Consider the following 16,666-nt stretch of genomic DNA (forward strand, 5'->3'; position numbering starts at 1 on the left):
GTTGGCCGTAGCGATGTGTCCATCCTCTCTCTTTCTTGTCTGACAGAGTCTTTGCTGTTCTGTCACTTTCTTACTAGAAATTTATCTCAATCATTTCTCTGGGAACACAATCCTTCCTTTGTTTATCTGGTATTTCTCTGTGGCTGAGGTGAATGCAGCATCTCACTATCCAACCATCTTGAATCTCCTTAATTCCATTTTTATACTGTGGTGCTTCTGGGAATTTTCTTTTTTTTTTTTCTTTAATATACCTTATCTAATTTGTTGGACTTCCTATTTTCATAGTATTCTTCTAGGACATTTTTGTGTTTTTGACCTTAAGGTCAATAGCAATGCCCACACTTTAATATCTGATTTTCGTAATTTGAGTCTCCTGAATTGTCAGTTTTGTTGTCCTTTTCATAAACAAAATTTCTGATCATGTTGATTTACTCTATGATTTTTCTATTCTATATTTTATTTATCTCCTCCTTAACATCTATTATTTCCTTCCTTCTACAGTCTTCAAATTCACTTTGATGGTTTTCTTCCAGTTCCTTAAAATGTAAAAGTAAGTTATGGATTGTTAAATTTATTTTAATCTAGGAATTTGTAGCATGAATTTCTTTTTTTATTTTATTATATATATATATATATATATATATATATATATATACACACACACACACACAGAAGATCAGTTTAGTATATATTAGGTAAAGATTTCAACAGTTTGCCCCCATATAGCAACACAAAGTGAAAAAAATACTGTTGGAGTACTAGTTATAGCATTAAATAACAGTGTACAGCACATTAAAGACAGAGATCCTACATAATATTTTTTTAAAAATTAATTAATTTTCTGTGCCACTTCCAATTTAACACCAGGTTTTTTTTTTCATTTCCAATTATCTTTATATACAGAAGATCGATTCAGTATATAATTAGTAAAGATCTTTACCCACACAGAGACACAAAGAGTAAAAATACTGTTTCAGTACTAGTTATAAAAACAAGCCTCTGTGCAGCTACAGATTTTTTTTAAAGCACTGATTATATTTCTTCTATTTAATTCAGGAAGAAAATATCATTTCCTCTGGGATGAAATAAAATTTAAGTTTTTTTTAAATCCCCGTGCAAAATTTAAGAACTACAAATGAGAAACTGAATGAGGTCATTAAGTGCACATTGATTACTGACCAGCTATTTATATTCTGCTTATTCCCTAATTCATCCAAAAAACCCTTCACATTAGATCTTCAGCAGAATAATCCTTAAATATACTTTTCAAGCAAAGTAAGCACTTTTGTTCACAAAGTTTCTGGATTTTTACTGCTCCTAATTATATTCTGAAACTCAGTTTTACCCCAAACCATAATTACCATATTAACTTTGTAACACGCAGTTGTTCACAATTCAGCAAAGCAGTAGTATACCATCATTCTACTTACCTAGAGCTTAGGAAAAGATTGGTCACACCCACTTAAAGACACTACCAATGTTTCAGTTTCAGTTCTGAGAATGAAATACATTGATATATATTTCTATATCTAGATTTTCAGATGTAGCCAAAGGGGGATCACAGCTCAGCCTTGCCTGATGGAAGCTGATTTTGTAACTTCATAGTCAGACTGAAGTCGCCAGTGATTTTACGCTGCCTTTAAATAAGGCCAACTGAGAAGTGAGTCTGTAGTTCTGAGTCAGCCATGAGGACTGCACAATCAGCCTTGTCACCTGAATTAGGAAGCAGGGATCCTTTGCCATTAGTCGCATCTACCACCCAGGTGGCTTCTGTACCCCAGGGCCATTGTTCACCTGGGAAGGCAAAACATCACCACTTTTCTTCACAAATTGTTCTCCTTACTCTTCAAGCTTCTTCTCAACCTCCTTACAGACAAGATGGACCTTAATTCCATCATCTGAAGAGCTGGTTGGAGGAGACTCAATTTGATGGGCTCTAAAAGAACAGGCAGCTTCGGGAAAATCCATCTTGCAGTGTGACAACTACAGCTCCTCTGAGACCTAAGTCTCCACCAGAATTCTTTAAGCATATGTCACACTTTTGTAGAATTTTTATGTCAATAACGTCCTTCTGTGTATTATTATTATAGCTCCCTATCTTCTGGCTTCCACTAAGAGCTGCTTAAAAGTCAGCTCTTGCTGTAAACGTTTTATAGGTCTTCTCTGAATAATTTGTTGTTTTGTTTCTTCTCCTCCAGTTTCACTGTAAATTTCTTTCATTTTTCTTGCTTGGTATTTGCCAAGGTTCTAATTTTGTCTAATATATAGGAAATTGTTAAGTCATTATTGCTTCTTATAATCTATCTCTTCTGTAAGATACACTGCACTATCCAGTAAACTCTTTGAGGCTTTAAAGACTTTGTCTTAGAATTTTATTTAGCTATCTTAGGTGTCTTCAGCTTAAAATGTTGGTTTGAATTGCTGAGTCTACCATGAAAGCCTAGATTCAAATTTCAGTGACAATGGGAAAGATGGAAATCACAACGTGAAAATGAATGTAAGATAATATCTTAGTCCATTTGTGTTACTATAACAGAATACATGACACTGAGTAATTTGTAATGAACAGACTCTTACTGGCTCACAGCTTTCAAAGCTGAGAAATCTAAAACAAAGTTCCCAGCACCTGCTGAGCAACTTTTTACTCAGTTATCACATGGCTGAAAGAGAAAGGGAAAAGAGGAAAAAAAAAAAAAAACCAGCCAAATTCACACTTTTATAATGGGCATTAATCATGTCTTTTATAATGACATTAATTATGGCACAATCTAAAGTCCAACTTCTCAATACTGTTAAAATGGCAATCAAATACAAATGAAGGAGACAAACATTCATATAGCATTTCAACACTGTCCTCTCAAAACTATATCCTGCTCATATACAAAATACATTCATTCCATCCCAATAGCCCCAATAAAATGTTAACATGGTCCAAGTCCAGAGAATCATCTAAATCAAATATAGCAGAAAATAAAAAAACAATGCATTCTAAGTAAATTCTTCTTCAGCTGTGAATCCATAAAATCTAACAAGTTACCTACTTCCAAAATGCAATGGTGGGGCAGATGCAGTATAAACATTCTCTTTCCAAAATGGAGCAACAAGAAAGAAGAAAGGAGAAACAGGTCCCAAGTTAGTCTAAACCCTAAAGTTTGAGAATAATGTTCTGACTCCATTCATTTCCTTCTTTCAGGGTGTATTAGGGTGGGAAACCAAGACCTCAGGCAGCCGTGACTCTATGGCGTTGCTGACATTGGTCCATACAGCTCACCTAGTTTGGAGTCTCATGCCTGTAGCTCCCCCAGGCTGGCACTGTACATTGGTGGTTCTTCACTTCTCAAGTCTCAGGGAAGTCCATCCCCCATGGCTCTACTAGGCCCAGTGGAGAATCTCTTCAATGGATCTGCCCCTGTAACATACCTTGGAAGCATCCTTTGTAATCCAGATGGAGGCAGTCATAAATCAACAATTCATATACCCTATCTGTTTGCACAATCAGTGCCATGTAGATGCCACCAAGGTTGATTGTACTTTAAGGAATGGTGATCAAGGGCCCACCACGGCCCATATTAATCATAAGTGGGGTGGTCAAGGAGAACTACACGAGAATACAGGGAGCTGATACTTGATGCGGCACAGGGCAGCAGGTGCTCATTTCCTATAAGCACCTTGGGTACCACTCTAGAACCCTTTCTGCTCTCAAGGCCCTAGCATTCTGGGCCTGTTATGGGAGTGGCACCCTCAAAGATTCTAAAATGCTTCTGTCATTCTCTTTGTAGTGATGAATATATAACGTCATCCTTCCATCCACATTGATTTCTTTATCAAATGGTCCTTGACCACACCTTTGACTTCCTCTATTAACCCATGTCACCATGACACCAGCCCCAAACAACATGAGTTTTAGAGGGGACATAGCAAATGGGCTATTATAGCAATCCAATAAAGATGTGAGGAAGACAAAATCAGGCAGACCTGGCAAGGAACAAATAAGAAATGGGTTTAAGAGGATAAATTGAAGATACAGTGTATGGGGCCAGTGTTGTACTATGGGTTAAGTCACTGCCTGCAACACCAGAACTCCATATGGGTGCTGGTCTGAGTCAGGCCTGCTCCAGGTCCAGTCCAGCTCCCTGTTAATGCTCCTGGGAAAAAAGTAGATGTTCCAAGTGTTTTGGCCAGAGCACCCATATGGGAAACCAGATGAATCTCCTGGCCATTTGGAAGATTCTTTCTCTCTGTCTCTCTGTCTCTCTGTCTCTCTCTCTCTCACTGCCTCTGCCTCGCCTCTCTTTTCAAAATAAATAAATAAAACTTTTTAAAAAGAAAAAACATATAGTATATTAAGTTCATCTTAAGAAGAAAAGGGATGAGTAGGACACCCATTGCCTAGAAGTACCACAGTATCATTTAGTAGGACAGAAATTGAGTGAGGAAGGGAAACCTGAACGATGTATGAAGTTGAAACATGTAAAATCTTATCTCATTTGTGATCCAAGGATATGTCATTAAGAAAATTTAAAGAGAAAGCATAACACTGATGAGATTTAGGTACTGGAGCACATTAAGTCTATATACAAAGATGTAGATGACATAAATAGTTTTGCATGTAACAAAGAAAATATTAAGTAAGAAAAGAGAAAGTGTAAGAAGTGGGGTAGATGTTGTGGCTAGTGAGTTAAGCTGTTGCTTAGGAAGCCTGCATCCCACATCAGATTGCCAGTTGAGTACCAGCTCCACTACTACTGATACAGCTCCTTGCCAATGCAATTCAAAGGGAGGATATTATGACACAAGTGCTAGGGTTTTTGTCACCAATATGAGAGATTCAGATGGAATACTTGGCTCCTACGCTTTGGCCTGGTCCAGCAGACTTTTGGAGTGAACCAGCAAGAGGAAACTCTCTATTCTCTGCCTCTCCCTCTCACTCTGTTATTCTACTTTCAATGAAAAAAAATCAACCTCAGAAGGAAAAGGCACAAAAGTGATGCATATAACTCTGACAACATAATCTGCCCTTAAAGCATTCTAGTATGGCAGAAAAGCCCATGAGATTGTGGTTAAAAATGTCCTACATGAAGGACCTCAGTGGGTGAGACCCCAGTCAAAAGAAATGGTCATTAAAGAAGGAGGTACTTTTTTCTGAAGGGAAGAGAGAATTTCCACTTTGCTTATGGCCTTGTCCAAATACTGACAGAGGGGCTGGCACTGTGGCATGGCAGGTAAAGCCGCCACCTACAGTGCTGAAATCCCATATGGGCGCTGGTTCAAGTCCTGGCTGCTCCACTTCTGATCCAGCTCTCTGCTATGGCCTGGGGAAAGCAGTAGAAGATGGCCCAAGTCCTTGGACCCTGTACCTGCATGGGAGACCCAAAGGAAGCTCCTGGCTCCTTCCTGGCTTCTGACCAGCTCAGCTCTGGCTGTTGCGGCCAGTTGGGGTGTGAACCAGCAGATAGAAGACCTCTCTATCTCTCTCTGCCTTTCCTTCTCTCTCTCTCTCTCTCTGTAACTCTTTCAAATAAGTAAGTATTTAAAAATAAATAAATACATACATACATACATACATACTGACAGAATTTGTGGTTTCAAAAGGCTTCCATAGCCTAGGCAGCTCATGTCAAGAGCCTCAGGTGATTACTGACCTCATACATAAGAGTGCTAATTGTTAAATTAACAACAGGAGTCACTGTGCACTAACTTCCCATGCAGAACCTCTGTCCTCAAGAAGTTGTATTATGAGAATTAACAGTAAAACTTGTTCTCAAAGATTTATTTCATTATAGTGTATTACATGGATGATATTCTTATGTCATAAGTTTTAGTTATGCCTAAGTGTCCAACTCCATTGCTGTTTTCTTAGGTGCTTCCTTTTTTTTTGTTTTTTAAGATTTATTTTATTTATTTGAAACACAGAATTAACATAGAGAGGTAGAGACAGAGAGAGAGGTCTTCTATCCACTGGTTCACTCCCTGGATGGCCGTAATGGCCAGAGCTGTGCCAATCCGAAGCCTCGCCAATCCAAAGCCAGGAGCCAGGAGCTTCTTCCAGGTCTCCCACGTGGGTGCAGGGGCCCAAGGACTTGGGCCATCTTCTACTGCTGGATTGGAAGAGAAGGAGTTGGGACTAGAACCAGCACTCATATGGGATGCCGGCACTTCAGGCCAGGGCATTAACCAGCTGCACCACTGCACCGGCCCTGAGGTGCTTCCTTAATTAATGATAAAACGTGTTCTCAGGGACTTACTTTCTTTTAATGTATTAAGTGGAGGATATTCCTATGTCTAATAAGTTATAATTATGTCTAAGTGCTTTCAAAAGATGTATCATTCTTGGGTGCTGCCTTAAAGTTAATTAATTTTCTAAAAATAAAAAAAAGAAGGGAAATTAACTTCGAGATGCAATGACTTTGAACAGCCCTTGTCTCAACTGTTGAGGAACAGTTTTGTGTGTGTGTGTGTGTGCAAATTGTTGAACTCTTTTAGTATAGAGTTGGTCTTCTGTATATAAAGTTAATTGAAAATGGATCTTAGTGGAGATGGGACTGGGAATGGGAGAGGAAGGAGGATGAGAGGTAGGAGTGATGGTGGAGGGGAAGGTATGATGGGAAGAATCACTATATTCCTAAAGTTGTACTTATGAAATGCATAAAGTTTGTATTCCTTAAATAAAACTTTATTAGGGGAAAAAGAAGTCATCATGGCATCCTTATGAGGATTTTCCTCACAATATCCTGGACATAAAAATGCATTAATCTTTCATTTCTCTGTGTCATAGTAAAACACATGCTACTGTGGTTAGTTATTAAGATGTTGCCTCTATTACATATCTACCTACCTGGGAAAATGATCATTTCTTTTTAGATCTTTATGTCCATGTAATGCTAAAGAAAATTTACAGAGTCAAAACAACAAGAATTGATGGATGCAATTACTAGTAATAAAGTTATTAATTTACTAATAAAAAGTGATGCATATAAAAGGGCAACAAAAGAAATACATATTATTAAACACCCTAAGAAAAATTCATAGAGAGGTGGTAATAGAACCAGCCAACATTGGTTTTACTGAAACAAATAGAGGTAAGTTAAGTGATAGGTACCATTACTCCTGTTTGAAAAATAAACATCAAGCTTTCAAACTCACACACATTTTCAAACTTCATTTCAAAGGTAAACAGTCTCCATGGAATTGATTCTGTGAAATAAGTGTCAAACTCAAACTCAGGCTAAGAAGCAACTCACCATGGCAATTAAAAAAAAAAAAAGATTTTGTGAACACCCATAATGATGACTTGCACTTAAAATATGTGTTGGGGTCGGCGCCATGGCTCACTTGGTTAATTCTCTGCCTGTGGCACCAGCATCCCATATGGGCACCAGGTTCTAGTCCTAGTTGCTCCTCTTCCAGCCCAGCTCTCTGCTGAGGCCCGGGAGGGCAGTGGAGGATGGCCCAAGTGCTTGGGCCCCTGCACCTGCATGGGAGACCAGGAAGTAGCACCTGGCTCCTGGCTTAGGATCGGCCCACCGCCAGCCGTGGCGGCCATTGGAAAGTGAACCAATGGTAAAGGAAGACCTTTCTCTCTGTCTCTCTCTCTCTCACTGTCTAACTCTATATGTTAAAAAAAAAAAGTGTTAACAAAAAACCTATGTTGGAACACTTAAAGGAGGGAATTATCGTTTCTATACGTACTCCATTGGTTATGAGACTGATACCGCCTAGAGTCAGGAAGCAGTCAGGCTAACTGAATTCCTGTTTTCCACACAGCCATGGCCACAGCAGGACACACCCATGATGAACATCTGCTCAGAGATGGAAGGAAGCAAGATCTCCAAGAGATGCTGAGAGAAGCTGGACTGGCTGTTGAGTACTGGTTGCCAAAGCTGCAGGAACACTTAGGTGTGACCTGTGCCCAAGCCTTGCAACACATTGATGAAGAGGACCTCCAGAAGCTGAAATCCCAAGCTCAATATCCATGGGAGAAAAGGGCCCTGGAGAAACTGCTGGAACTGTCACAGTCTGGTCTTTCAGAGTCAAAGCAGTCTCATGTGGAGCTGATAAACCAAAAGCAGATGCAGGCACAACAGGCCCTGCAGGGACTGAGAGACTTGCTGTCAGAAGGTAGGCAGAGACAGGAAGAGGCAGTTAGGAGAAAGGAAGCAGAGCTGAGGCAAGCAATGGAGATCCCTGAGGAGTACTGGCCACCATCTGAAAAGCCCCTTCAGGAAGTCATGGAAAACATGCAGAGACAACTGAAGGTCACAGAAGGGACACTGTCCAACAGGCAAAACCTCCCAGATAGAGATCTGGTGAGATGGGCATCTGGAGGGCTGGCCCTGCAGGGAATTTTCAAAACCAGCCAACAAAGGGGCCTGCTAGAGAAGAGAGAGGAACTACTCAGTGTGCCCAAGGAGTTCTCACTCTTTGGCCCTGAGCAGGGTACATGGATGGAAACAAAAGAATTCACCTCTTATCAAGCACAGTCCATGTTCACTCAGAGTATAGAGAAGCTGGGCTTCAGTTTAACTGCATCTGCTAAGGGTGGAGGTTGGGGATTTAGTCTAGAAGCCGGTATGGATCACAGCAAACACTCGGAATCCAAGGAAATCCAAAGAGCACATTCTGAGCACTCTTATTTTTGCTCAACCAAGTTCAGCTATATCCCCTTGGCCTCCTGCCACTTTTCCATGGATCAGCTCCAGTTATCCACTGCTGCTCTACAGGAATTGAAGTGCATTGAAGACCTCCTGGATCAGACCACAGGCCCAAGCAAAATCCCCATGCTGAGGTGCAGAACTGAAAACTTCTTCCACAGGTTTGGCTCTCATGCTAACCAAGGCCCTCTGCACCTGGGAGGGATCTACTGGTGGAAGGCCATTTCAGAAGGTTTCCAAAGTGGGCAACTGGAAGAAGTAAAACAGCAGTCAGCTGAGGCCCTGGATATTTACATCATGGGCAGCTACAGTGGCTTTGGAGTGAATGTTGTTGCAGGTGGGAATGTGTCCAACATGCATTCAAAAACAGACTTTCAGAGAAAAACTTCCCAAAATCTCCAAACCAAAGTGCAATTGTCTGTGGCCCAGACAGGTGGCCCACCAGAAGCAGATGGATTCGTGCAATGGAAAGCTGGCCTTGTTGCCAGCAATCAAACCTGGTGTGTCATTGATCGGGGACATCAGCTAGTACCCATTTGGGACATCATCCTCTTTAGCCACAGAAATGATTTTAGGAATGCCCTCCAGGTGGCTAAGTGCCTGAAAGACACCTATACTGCTGTGACGAGCCTAAATGTCCAGAGCCAGGATGGGGAGGAAATACTGAGTGCTGGGAAGGAGGCTAAAGTTTTCCTAGAAGATGTGAAATCCTGGGAAGTATCTGATCCTGAAGAGCAGCTTAAAAAATTAATAAATTTCATGCAGATGCTGAATCAAAAAATGAAAGGTTATGACATGTGGATTAACACATGTCTTACAAATTGTGATCTGCAGAATTTTCTAGTAAAAACCGTAAGTTTTTGCAAGCAGTTTTCCACTTATAAAACAAAATTTATTAAATCTCAGTTGTGCAGTCTTCTGGATCCACACATCTACAAAGTGACAAACTTTCCTGAGGCTCACTCCATCATGCAGTGGATCTTCCAGGCAGAGACTGAGCCAGAGCAAGTTACTATCTCCCAATTTTCTGAATTGGTTAAAATTCTAAGAAAAACCTACAATGAACTCATGGACTTGAAGTTCAAATCTGAGTCCCCAGAGACAGTAGAAGAAGCTCAAAGAAAGGCCAATTATGAAATCAGCTTGGCTCTCAGCTGCTTCTTAAATTACCTCCAAGAAGCAGGACAGACAGACACACACCTCTTGTTACTTTCCATTGCAGCTGCTGCAGGATATCAAATGGTACACAATACTTTTCAGTGTTTGGGGAGTGACGAGTTAAACTTCCTACTGAATGAAATGCAGGCTGCCCAGAATAAATACCAGGAGCTCAAAAGTATTTGCAGCTACAGGGCTCAGGCATTCCTGATGCTCACAGGTCTGACAGCCACAGTTGGAGTCACAGCTATTTCTCCAGAAGAAAAAAAACAACGCCTGGCATTAATGAGACAACACATTGGACAATCATTGTCTGAAGAGGTTGCCCATGTCCTCACCAAGCCTAGAGTAGATGATGATTGGCAGAATCTAGAGAAAGACCTGAGATTGCTCATTGATGGGGATTATGAAGCCACAAAGCCAACTTTGCAAATGGATGACGTAAGAAAACAATTGGAAAATGTCTTCCATGAGAAGAAACAACCCTATGAACCACATGAAAATAAAAATACAGAAAGGGAGGTGATAGAAAATGGACCCTTCCTAGACCTACTGCAGCGGCTAGGCTTAGAGCATTACTACCCAAAAAGAATGAGCAGAGCTAACTTCCATCAGATCTACAAGACTTCTGTGTACAATACCCAGCCCAGCTCTGAACAGGACCTTCCCTTTTATTTCCTGCAGAAGCTGCTGATGCTGGATTACAGCCTGAGACACCTGGTCTTCAAAGATGATAGAGACACAGAACACCAGGTTGACTCAGGAGTTTCCAATCAAGAAAATGAGGATTTTGATCCATATGAAGACTTTTTTGAAGATGGACCTAGTTCCACTAAACCTTCAGCCACAAAGCCATACCAGCCCACTAAGACTTACATTCACCCAATGGATATTCAGATGGCAATTTTTCACTGTGCAGATGATTTTGCCAGACAATATATTTTGGCCAAACTTTCCATTTGTCAATTTGCCCTCCCACTTCTGGTGCCGAATCCGTGCACTTCTCAAATTGAATTCTCCCTCTGGTCTCTCAGGCAAATCAGGAGAAGTTGGCAGCAAGTCAGCAAATCACCAGATGGGAAGAAGAACAATTACAAGAATCAGCAGATGTGTTGTGTCTCTACCTCCATTGTGTCCTTCATTAGAGTTGGAAATGGCTTATATGCTTCCAAATCTCAAGTCATGAACTGCCTTCTTGGTAAGCGTAAACACAATACATTTTTTCACCGCCACTGCACAGGAAGTACAAAAGACTGTCTCTTGATGGGGGGTGTAGTGGAAATCTGCTGGTTCTGTCCTGGGGGGGATGATGAGGACAGATTTGACAACTGTGTGACCTTCACCAATCTTCACGGAGATGCAAAGGAACACCCGCAGCAGCTCATCTTCCTACAGGAAATCTCTTCTCTCATTGTGGTCCTCATGTCGGTTTCTGATAACAATGAGGAAAACCGGAAAATTGTCCGTGAGCTATGCCAGTCATCACAACCTTTGATCTTCTTGATTGATGATAAAGAAAAAACCATAGCAAATAATTCTGGTCGGAGAGTGAGAATTGGCATCAGGAATAGAAATGAGGCAGAATTAATAGGGGAGATCACAACTGCAATCAGACATCTGTTGGAGTCCTCTGACACTACTCTCAGCTTAGAGGACTGTTCCCAAATTGCTCGCCAGCAAGGATTCCTTATTGATGAAGACCAGAGAGACTGCAAGGAAGCCAAAGAAAAGGCACAGATTCTAATGGCCCTCATGTCAGAAATGGAGTTATCTCACATGAAGGAGGAGCTATTGCCTCTTCAGGGACAGCTCTGGCATCTCTGGTGTAAGAAGGACAAAGAACTCTACCATCTGAGAGAAAAGGGGAATCGGAGCATTGAACAACACAAGAGTGACATTGAAACTGAGAAACAAATGATACGGCATGAACAGTTGACCAGAGCCTTTCCTCTGAATGAGTTAATGAGATCTGTTCTTGAAATTCTCCAGGGACATTCACAAACTCACACCAAACTCTACTTCTTGCAGTGGCTGAGTGTGTTTTTTGACAATCTGACTGCAGGACACTTGGAAAAGCTGCGTGAGAACCAAAAATCATTGTGGCTACTGGTACAAAAAGAGAAGAAAAAAGTATCAAAGAGCAGTTCTCTGAAAGACTGGCAAAATGAGATAGAAGCCATCACCACTGAGATTAATAACTGTACATTGGGAGTTGAGCAACTTCTCAGAGAAATTGGTCAGATCTATGAAGCTCTAGAAGAAGTCTCCTCCAAAAAAGAGATTCTCTTTCTCTCCCTTCCTGAAATTGCTGCAGATCTGATGATATATGGTGTTCCCATTGAGCTGATGGATGGGGATGCTTCTTATGTGCCTCTAAAGTGGGTGGCAGCTGTTTTTGACAAGCTTGCTGAGAAACTCGGAGACAAAAAGGTGTTTGTTCTCTCCATCCTTGGCCTGCAGAGCTCAGGGAAGTCCACTCTGCTGAATGCACTTTTTGGGCTGCAGTTCACTGTCAGTGCAGGCAGGTGTACACGGGGAGCCTACATGCAGCTCCTGAAGGTGGAGGAGAAAATCACAGGGGAACTTGGCTTTGACTTTGTGCTTGTTGTGGACACTGAGGGTCTTCGAGCCCCAGAACTCAGCAACAAATCCCAGAACAGGGACAATGAGCTGGCAACCTTTGTCATTGGACTTGGAAACTTGACTCTGATCAATATTTTTGGAGAGAATCCATCAGAGATGCAGGATATCCTACAAATAGTTGTCCAAGCCTTTCTGAGGATGAAACAGGTGAAAATCTCACCAAGTTGCCTGTTTGTCCATCAGAACGTGGGGGAAGTTACAGCTGAAGATCAAATGATGGAGGGACGAAGGCGACTAGAGCAGAGACTAGATGAAATGGCAAAATTAGCAGCAGAACAAGAACAGTGCTCAGATATAAACCGCTTCAGTGATGTCATTAAGTTTGATGTCAACACTCACGTGTACTATTTTGCTCACCTCTGGGATGGCAACCCTCCAATGGCCCCTCCTAATCCTCGTTATAGCCACAATGTCCAAGAACTGAAAAGTAGTATTCTTATGACTGCCAAACAGGAATCCAAAGGAAGCATCATGAAGATATCAGATATAAAATTCCGTGTTCAAGATTTGTGGAGAGCTCTAGTGAATGAGAACTTTATTTTCAGTTTTAGGAACACTCGAGAGGTCATGGCCATGAGCAAACTAGAAACCATGTATAACCAGTGGACCTGGCAACTAAGGAGTCATGTGCTAGACTTGCAGAACCAGCTGACCAACCAGATTAAGAATGGAAAAATCCAGACACTCACAACAAGTACAGTAGAGGCTCCAATTACAGAAAAATATGAAGCCATCAAACAAGAATTTGAAAAATTTTTTGATGAAGACACAGATAATGAAATACTTGTTCAATGGAAAGCAAACTTTGAGCATAAACTCACAATGCTTAAAGAGGCACTTATTTCAGACAGCAGAAGAAAATTCAATGAACTTATTAGTTTTAAAAAAAGCCAAGAAAGGCTGGATAAGAAAAAAACAGACTATGAGAGAGAATTATTGGAAAGGAGCAGGAAATTGGCTTTATCTATAAAGAATAAAGAATTAAGCGAGGAAGAATTACAGGAGAAATTTAATCAACTTTGGACAAAATGGGTCTGTGATGTGTCTTCAACTATCCCTCAAGTCGAAGAACCTACTATTGATGTAGATTCTGAAAACATCCTCTTGGATTATTTCAAAAATGAGAAAAATATGGGGGAAATACTGAGTGAAAATTCAGGAAAGAATTTTCAAATAAATTATGACAGACATGTCAAAATGAGTAAGAAATATTATCTTATCAAAGAGCAGTTAAAGACCCATGATAAAGAATCCATTAATATGATTACTAACTACATCTTTAAAAGATTTAAGGAAACTATTGAAAACATTAGGAGGCAACAGCGTGATTACAATCCAAGTTATTTCCATAACATCCTGAGACTAATAGATGAGGAAGTGAAATCTGCACCCACAGAAGAAAGATATTCGTTTACAAATAAATACAATATTGACATAGCTTTGTATTTATTTCGAAGAGCCTCACAGAAATTTAAGGAAATGCACAGGGCATTCAAGAGAGCAAATGATCCTGTTAACTATTTAGAGAGTAAGAAGGGTGATTTCTTCATGAGTTTTAAAATCTCTAGCCAAGGTGCAACCTCCATCAAAACATTCGTTGATTTTCTGTGGAACAAGCTGTCTCCTGCTGTGTCCACCACAATATGGGAAAAAATAGTCCCTAAAATTGCTGGGGACATGAGAAATAATTGCTGTGAATTCAATGGAAACAGAGCTAACTTAGAAAAACACATTCTCATCTCTCTGGCAGAGAAAGAAAACTTTGAAAAGTACTGGCAATACCTTCATAATCCAAAATCATTTTTTAGTAGTTACATTGAAACCCATATTACAAAATACTGTTCAGGAACAGGAGCTGAAACAATAAAGCTTTTTTTAAAAATAAGTTTAGATGACATCAAGAATGCCTTACTCTCTGCTATTCACAAATCCACAGCAGAAGCTAAAGACAAAAACAGCACTGCATCTGAGTGGCTGGATTTGTTCTGTGATCAGCTGGGGAGCAGACTGATCTTTCCACGAAGTGACTTGATAAGCATTGAACACCAGGAAATTAAAGACATGGAATTTCTCAAAGAAGCTATGAGTGTAGCTTTGGATCCTGCAATGAAGACAGTTGAAGAGAACTGTCTGAGTAAACCAGTAGAAGGAATTGTTCCTGAAATTGAGAAAATACTCTCTGAACACCTCTGTGGCTGCTGGAAACAATGCCCCTGCTGTGGAGCAATCTGTACAAACACAATTCCTACACATGAAGGAGACCACAGTGTCCCCTTCCACCGTCCTATGGCTGTCAATGGTGAAATATGGTATAAAACCAACACCTTTGTCATTGAATGCTGTACTAGTTTGGTGGCAAGTGATTGCTTATTGGTTCTCGATGATGGCCGGAAAATCCCATATAAGACCTATAGACAAGCAGGAGGGGAATATGCCACGTGGAACATCACTCCAGATTCATCCACCCAGCCCTATTGGAAATGGTTTGTCTCTCACTTCAGATCAAATCTAGAAAAAAAATATGATAAAAAATTTACAGGTAAAGGTAAAATCCCTGATGCCTGGGCCACAATCTTAAAGCAGGATGTGCTTGATGACTTGAAAAAACAGTAACACTCAGAGTGGGCTAACTCAAAAGACTTCCATAGCCTTGGTAACTCATGACAAGAGACTAGGGTGATTACTGATGCCATAAACAAGAGTGTCAATTGTTAAATCAACAACAGGAGGTCACTGTGCACTTTCTCCCCCTGTAGGATCTCTGTCCATTAAGTGTTGTACTATGTGAATCAATGGTATAACTAGTAATCAAACAGTACTTTACACTTTGTGTTTCTGTGTGGGTGCAAACTGTTGAAATCTTTACTTAATATATGCTAAATTGATCTTCTGTATATAAAGATAATTGAAAATTAATCTTGATGTGAATGGAATGGGAGGGGGAGTGGGAGAGGGGAGGGTTGCAGGTGGGAGGGAAGTTATGGGGTGAAAAAGCCACTGTAATCCAAAAACTGTACTTTGTAAATTTATATTTATTAAATAAAAGTTTTAAAAAAATAGCCCTAGGATCTCAACAAAAGACTCATGGCACCTGGACAACCCTAACACACCTCCTCGTCACAATGAGAACCCCACTACTGCCATTTTAAAAAGGAAACATGCCAACACAAGTCCATTATCTGTTCAAGAGTTGAAGATTTCCTGTGAAAGGATTTTATGTCTCTATGCCTCAACTCCTTCTGATTTAAAAACAATTTATACCAGTGAAAACAGTCCAGGGAATGGCAGCCAAATGACTTGGATCTTCAGAGTAGAGAGATACCAATGATAACTCTACATCCTATGTCTATTTAAAGGACTTTAAGCATATTCTCAGATTCAGGTCAGATGAATATGTCTCCAGAAGAAATCATCTAACAGGAAAATTATGAAGGACAGGTGTTCTTGAACATTACAGCTTTCCTTTCATTTCCTGGAAAACACACTTGATGAGAGTTGGAAAGGTCTCCTAATCTGATAAAATTACAATAGTGATGGAAACAGAACACTTGCACAGCACTGTGCCTATCTCTCACATCATTGATCCTTGGAAACTATACAATGTTCAATTATCATTTGCTGAATGTTGCTCATATTTGTTTAAATGAAGCCACAAAAGCTTTTAACTAAGAAGTATCTTGTATCCTGCTATCTTTGATTTTCAAACTAAAATAACTGTATATAAATAAATAAAGGATCATTCATAAATTCCTCTGGCATTTAGACAGTGTTATTCTTCATGATATTTAGAGTCTGTTTGTAAAAGCACACCAAAATTGGAAAGAGGTAAATGGAGATAGGAAGATGACTATTCTTCACAAGGGTCCAGAAAACCCCCCTTCCATTTTCTCTCCTCTATGAAATCCTCTCATTATTTGGTTAATGCCACTACCAGGACCATTAGTTGCTACTCTCACCCTGTCTTTTATACTACCATGTCTGTTTAAGTGTTTACAGGAGGAGATAATGGAATGAACCAAGGCCTTCATCAGCCAGAAAGTTAACCAAATGCTGCTATAGGGATATACTCAGCTCCCTACCCAGGAGACAGCAGCTTGAGGTATCACCCCACGCCAGCAGAGAGTACCTCGTCACCCCATGTCAGCAGGAAGTAGCTATACAGATCATCACCCCTTCTGGACTTTTAGGGCTATACAACACTTGCTTTATAAAAA

At 40.4% G+C, this 16,666-nt stretch overlaps 1 protein-coding gene and 1 pseudogene across 1 annotated transcript in view; one reads left to right on the forward strand and one right to left on the reverse strand.

The window, feature by feature from the left end:
- The window catches only part of LOC133763206 (interferon-induced very large GTPase 1-like), a 40,337-nt gene extending 24,134 nt beyond the window's left edge, over window positions 1-16,203 (forward strand). The window contains exon 3 of the mRNA XM_062196576.1: window positions 7,765-16,203. Coding sequence (XP_062052560.1) covers window positions 7,767-15,065 — 7,299 coding nt within the window. The 5' untranslated portion in view covers window positions 7,765-7,766 and the 3' untranslated portion in view covers window positions 15,066-16,203. The remainder of the gene's footprint in view (window positions 1-7,764) is intronic.
- On the reverse strand, window positions 1,559-1,968 carry LOC133764472 (sterol carrier protein 2-like; annotated as a pseudogene).
- Window positions 16,204-16,666: the final 463 nt, after the last annotated feature.

Source organism: Lepus europaeus, chromosome 7 (genome assembly GCF_033115175.1).
Source record: "Lepus europaeus isolate LE1 chromosome 7, mLepTim1.pri, whole genome shotgun sequence".
NCBI classification, from domain to species: domain Eukaryota; kingdom Metazoa; phylum Chordata; class Mammalia; order Lagomorpha; family Leporidae; genus Lepus; species Lepus europaeus.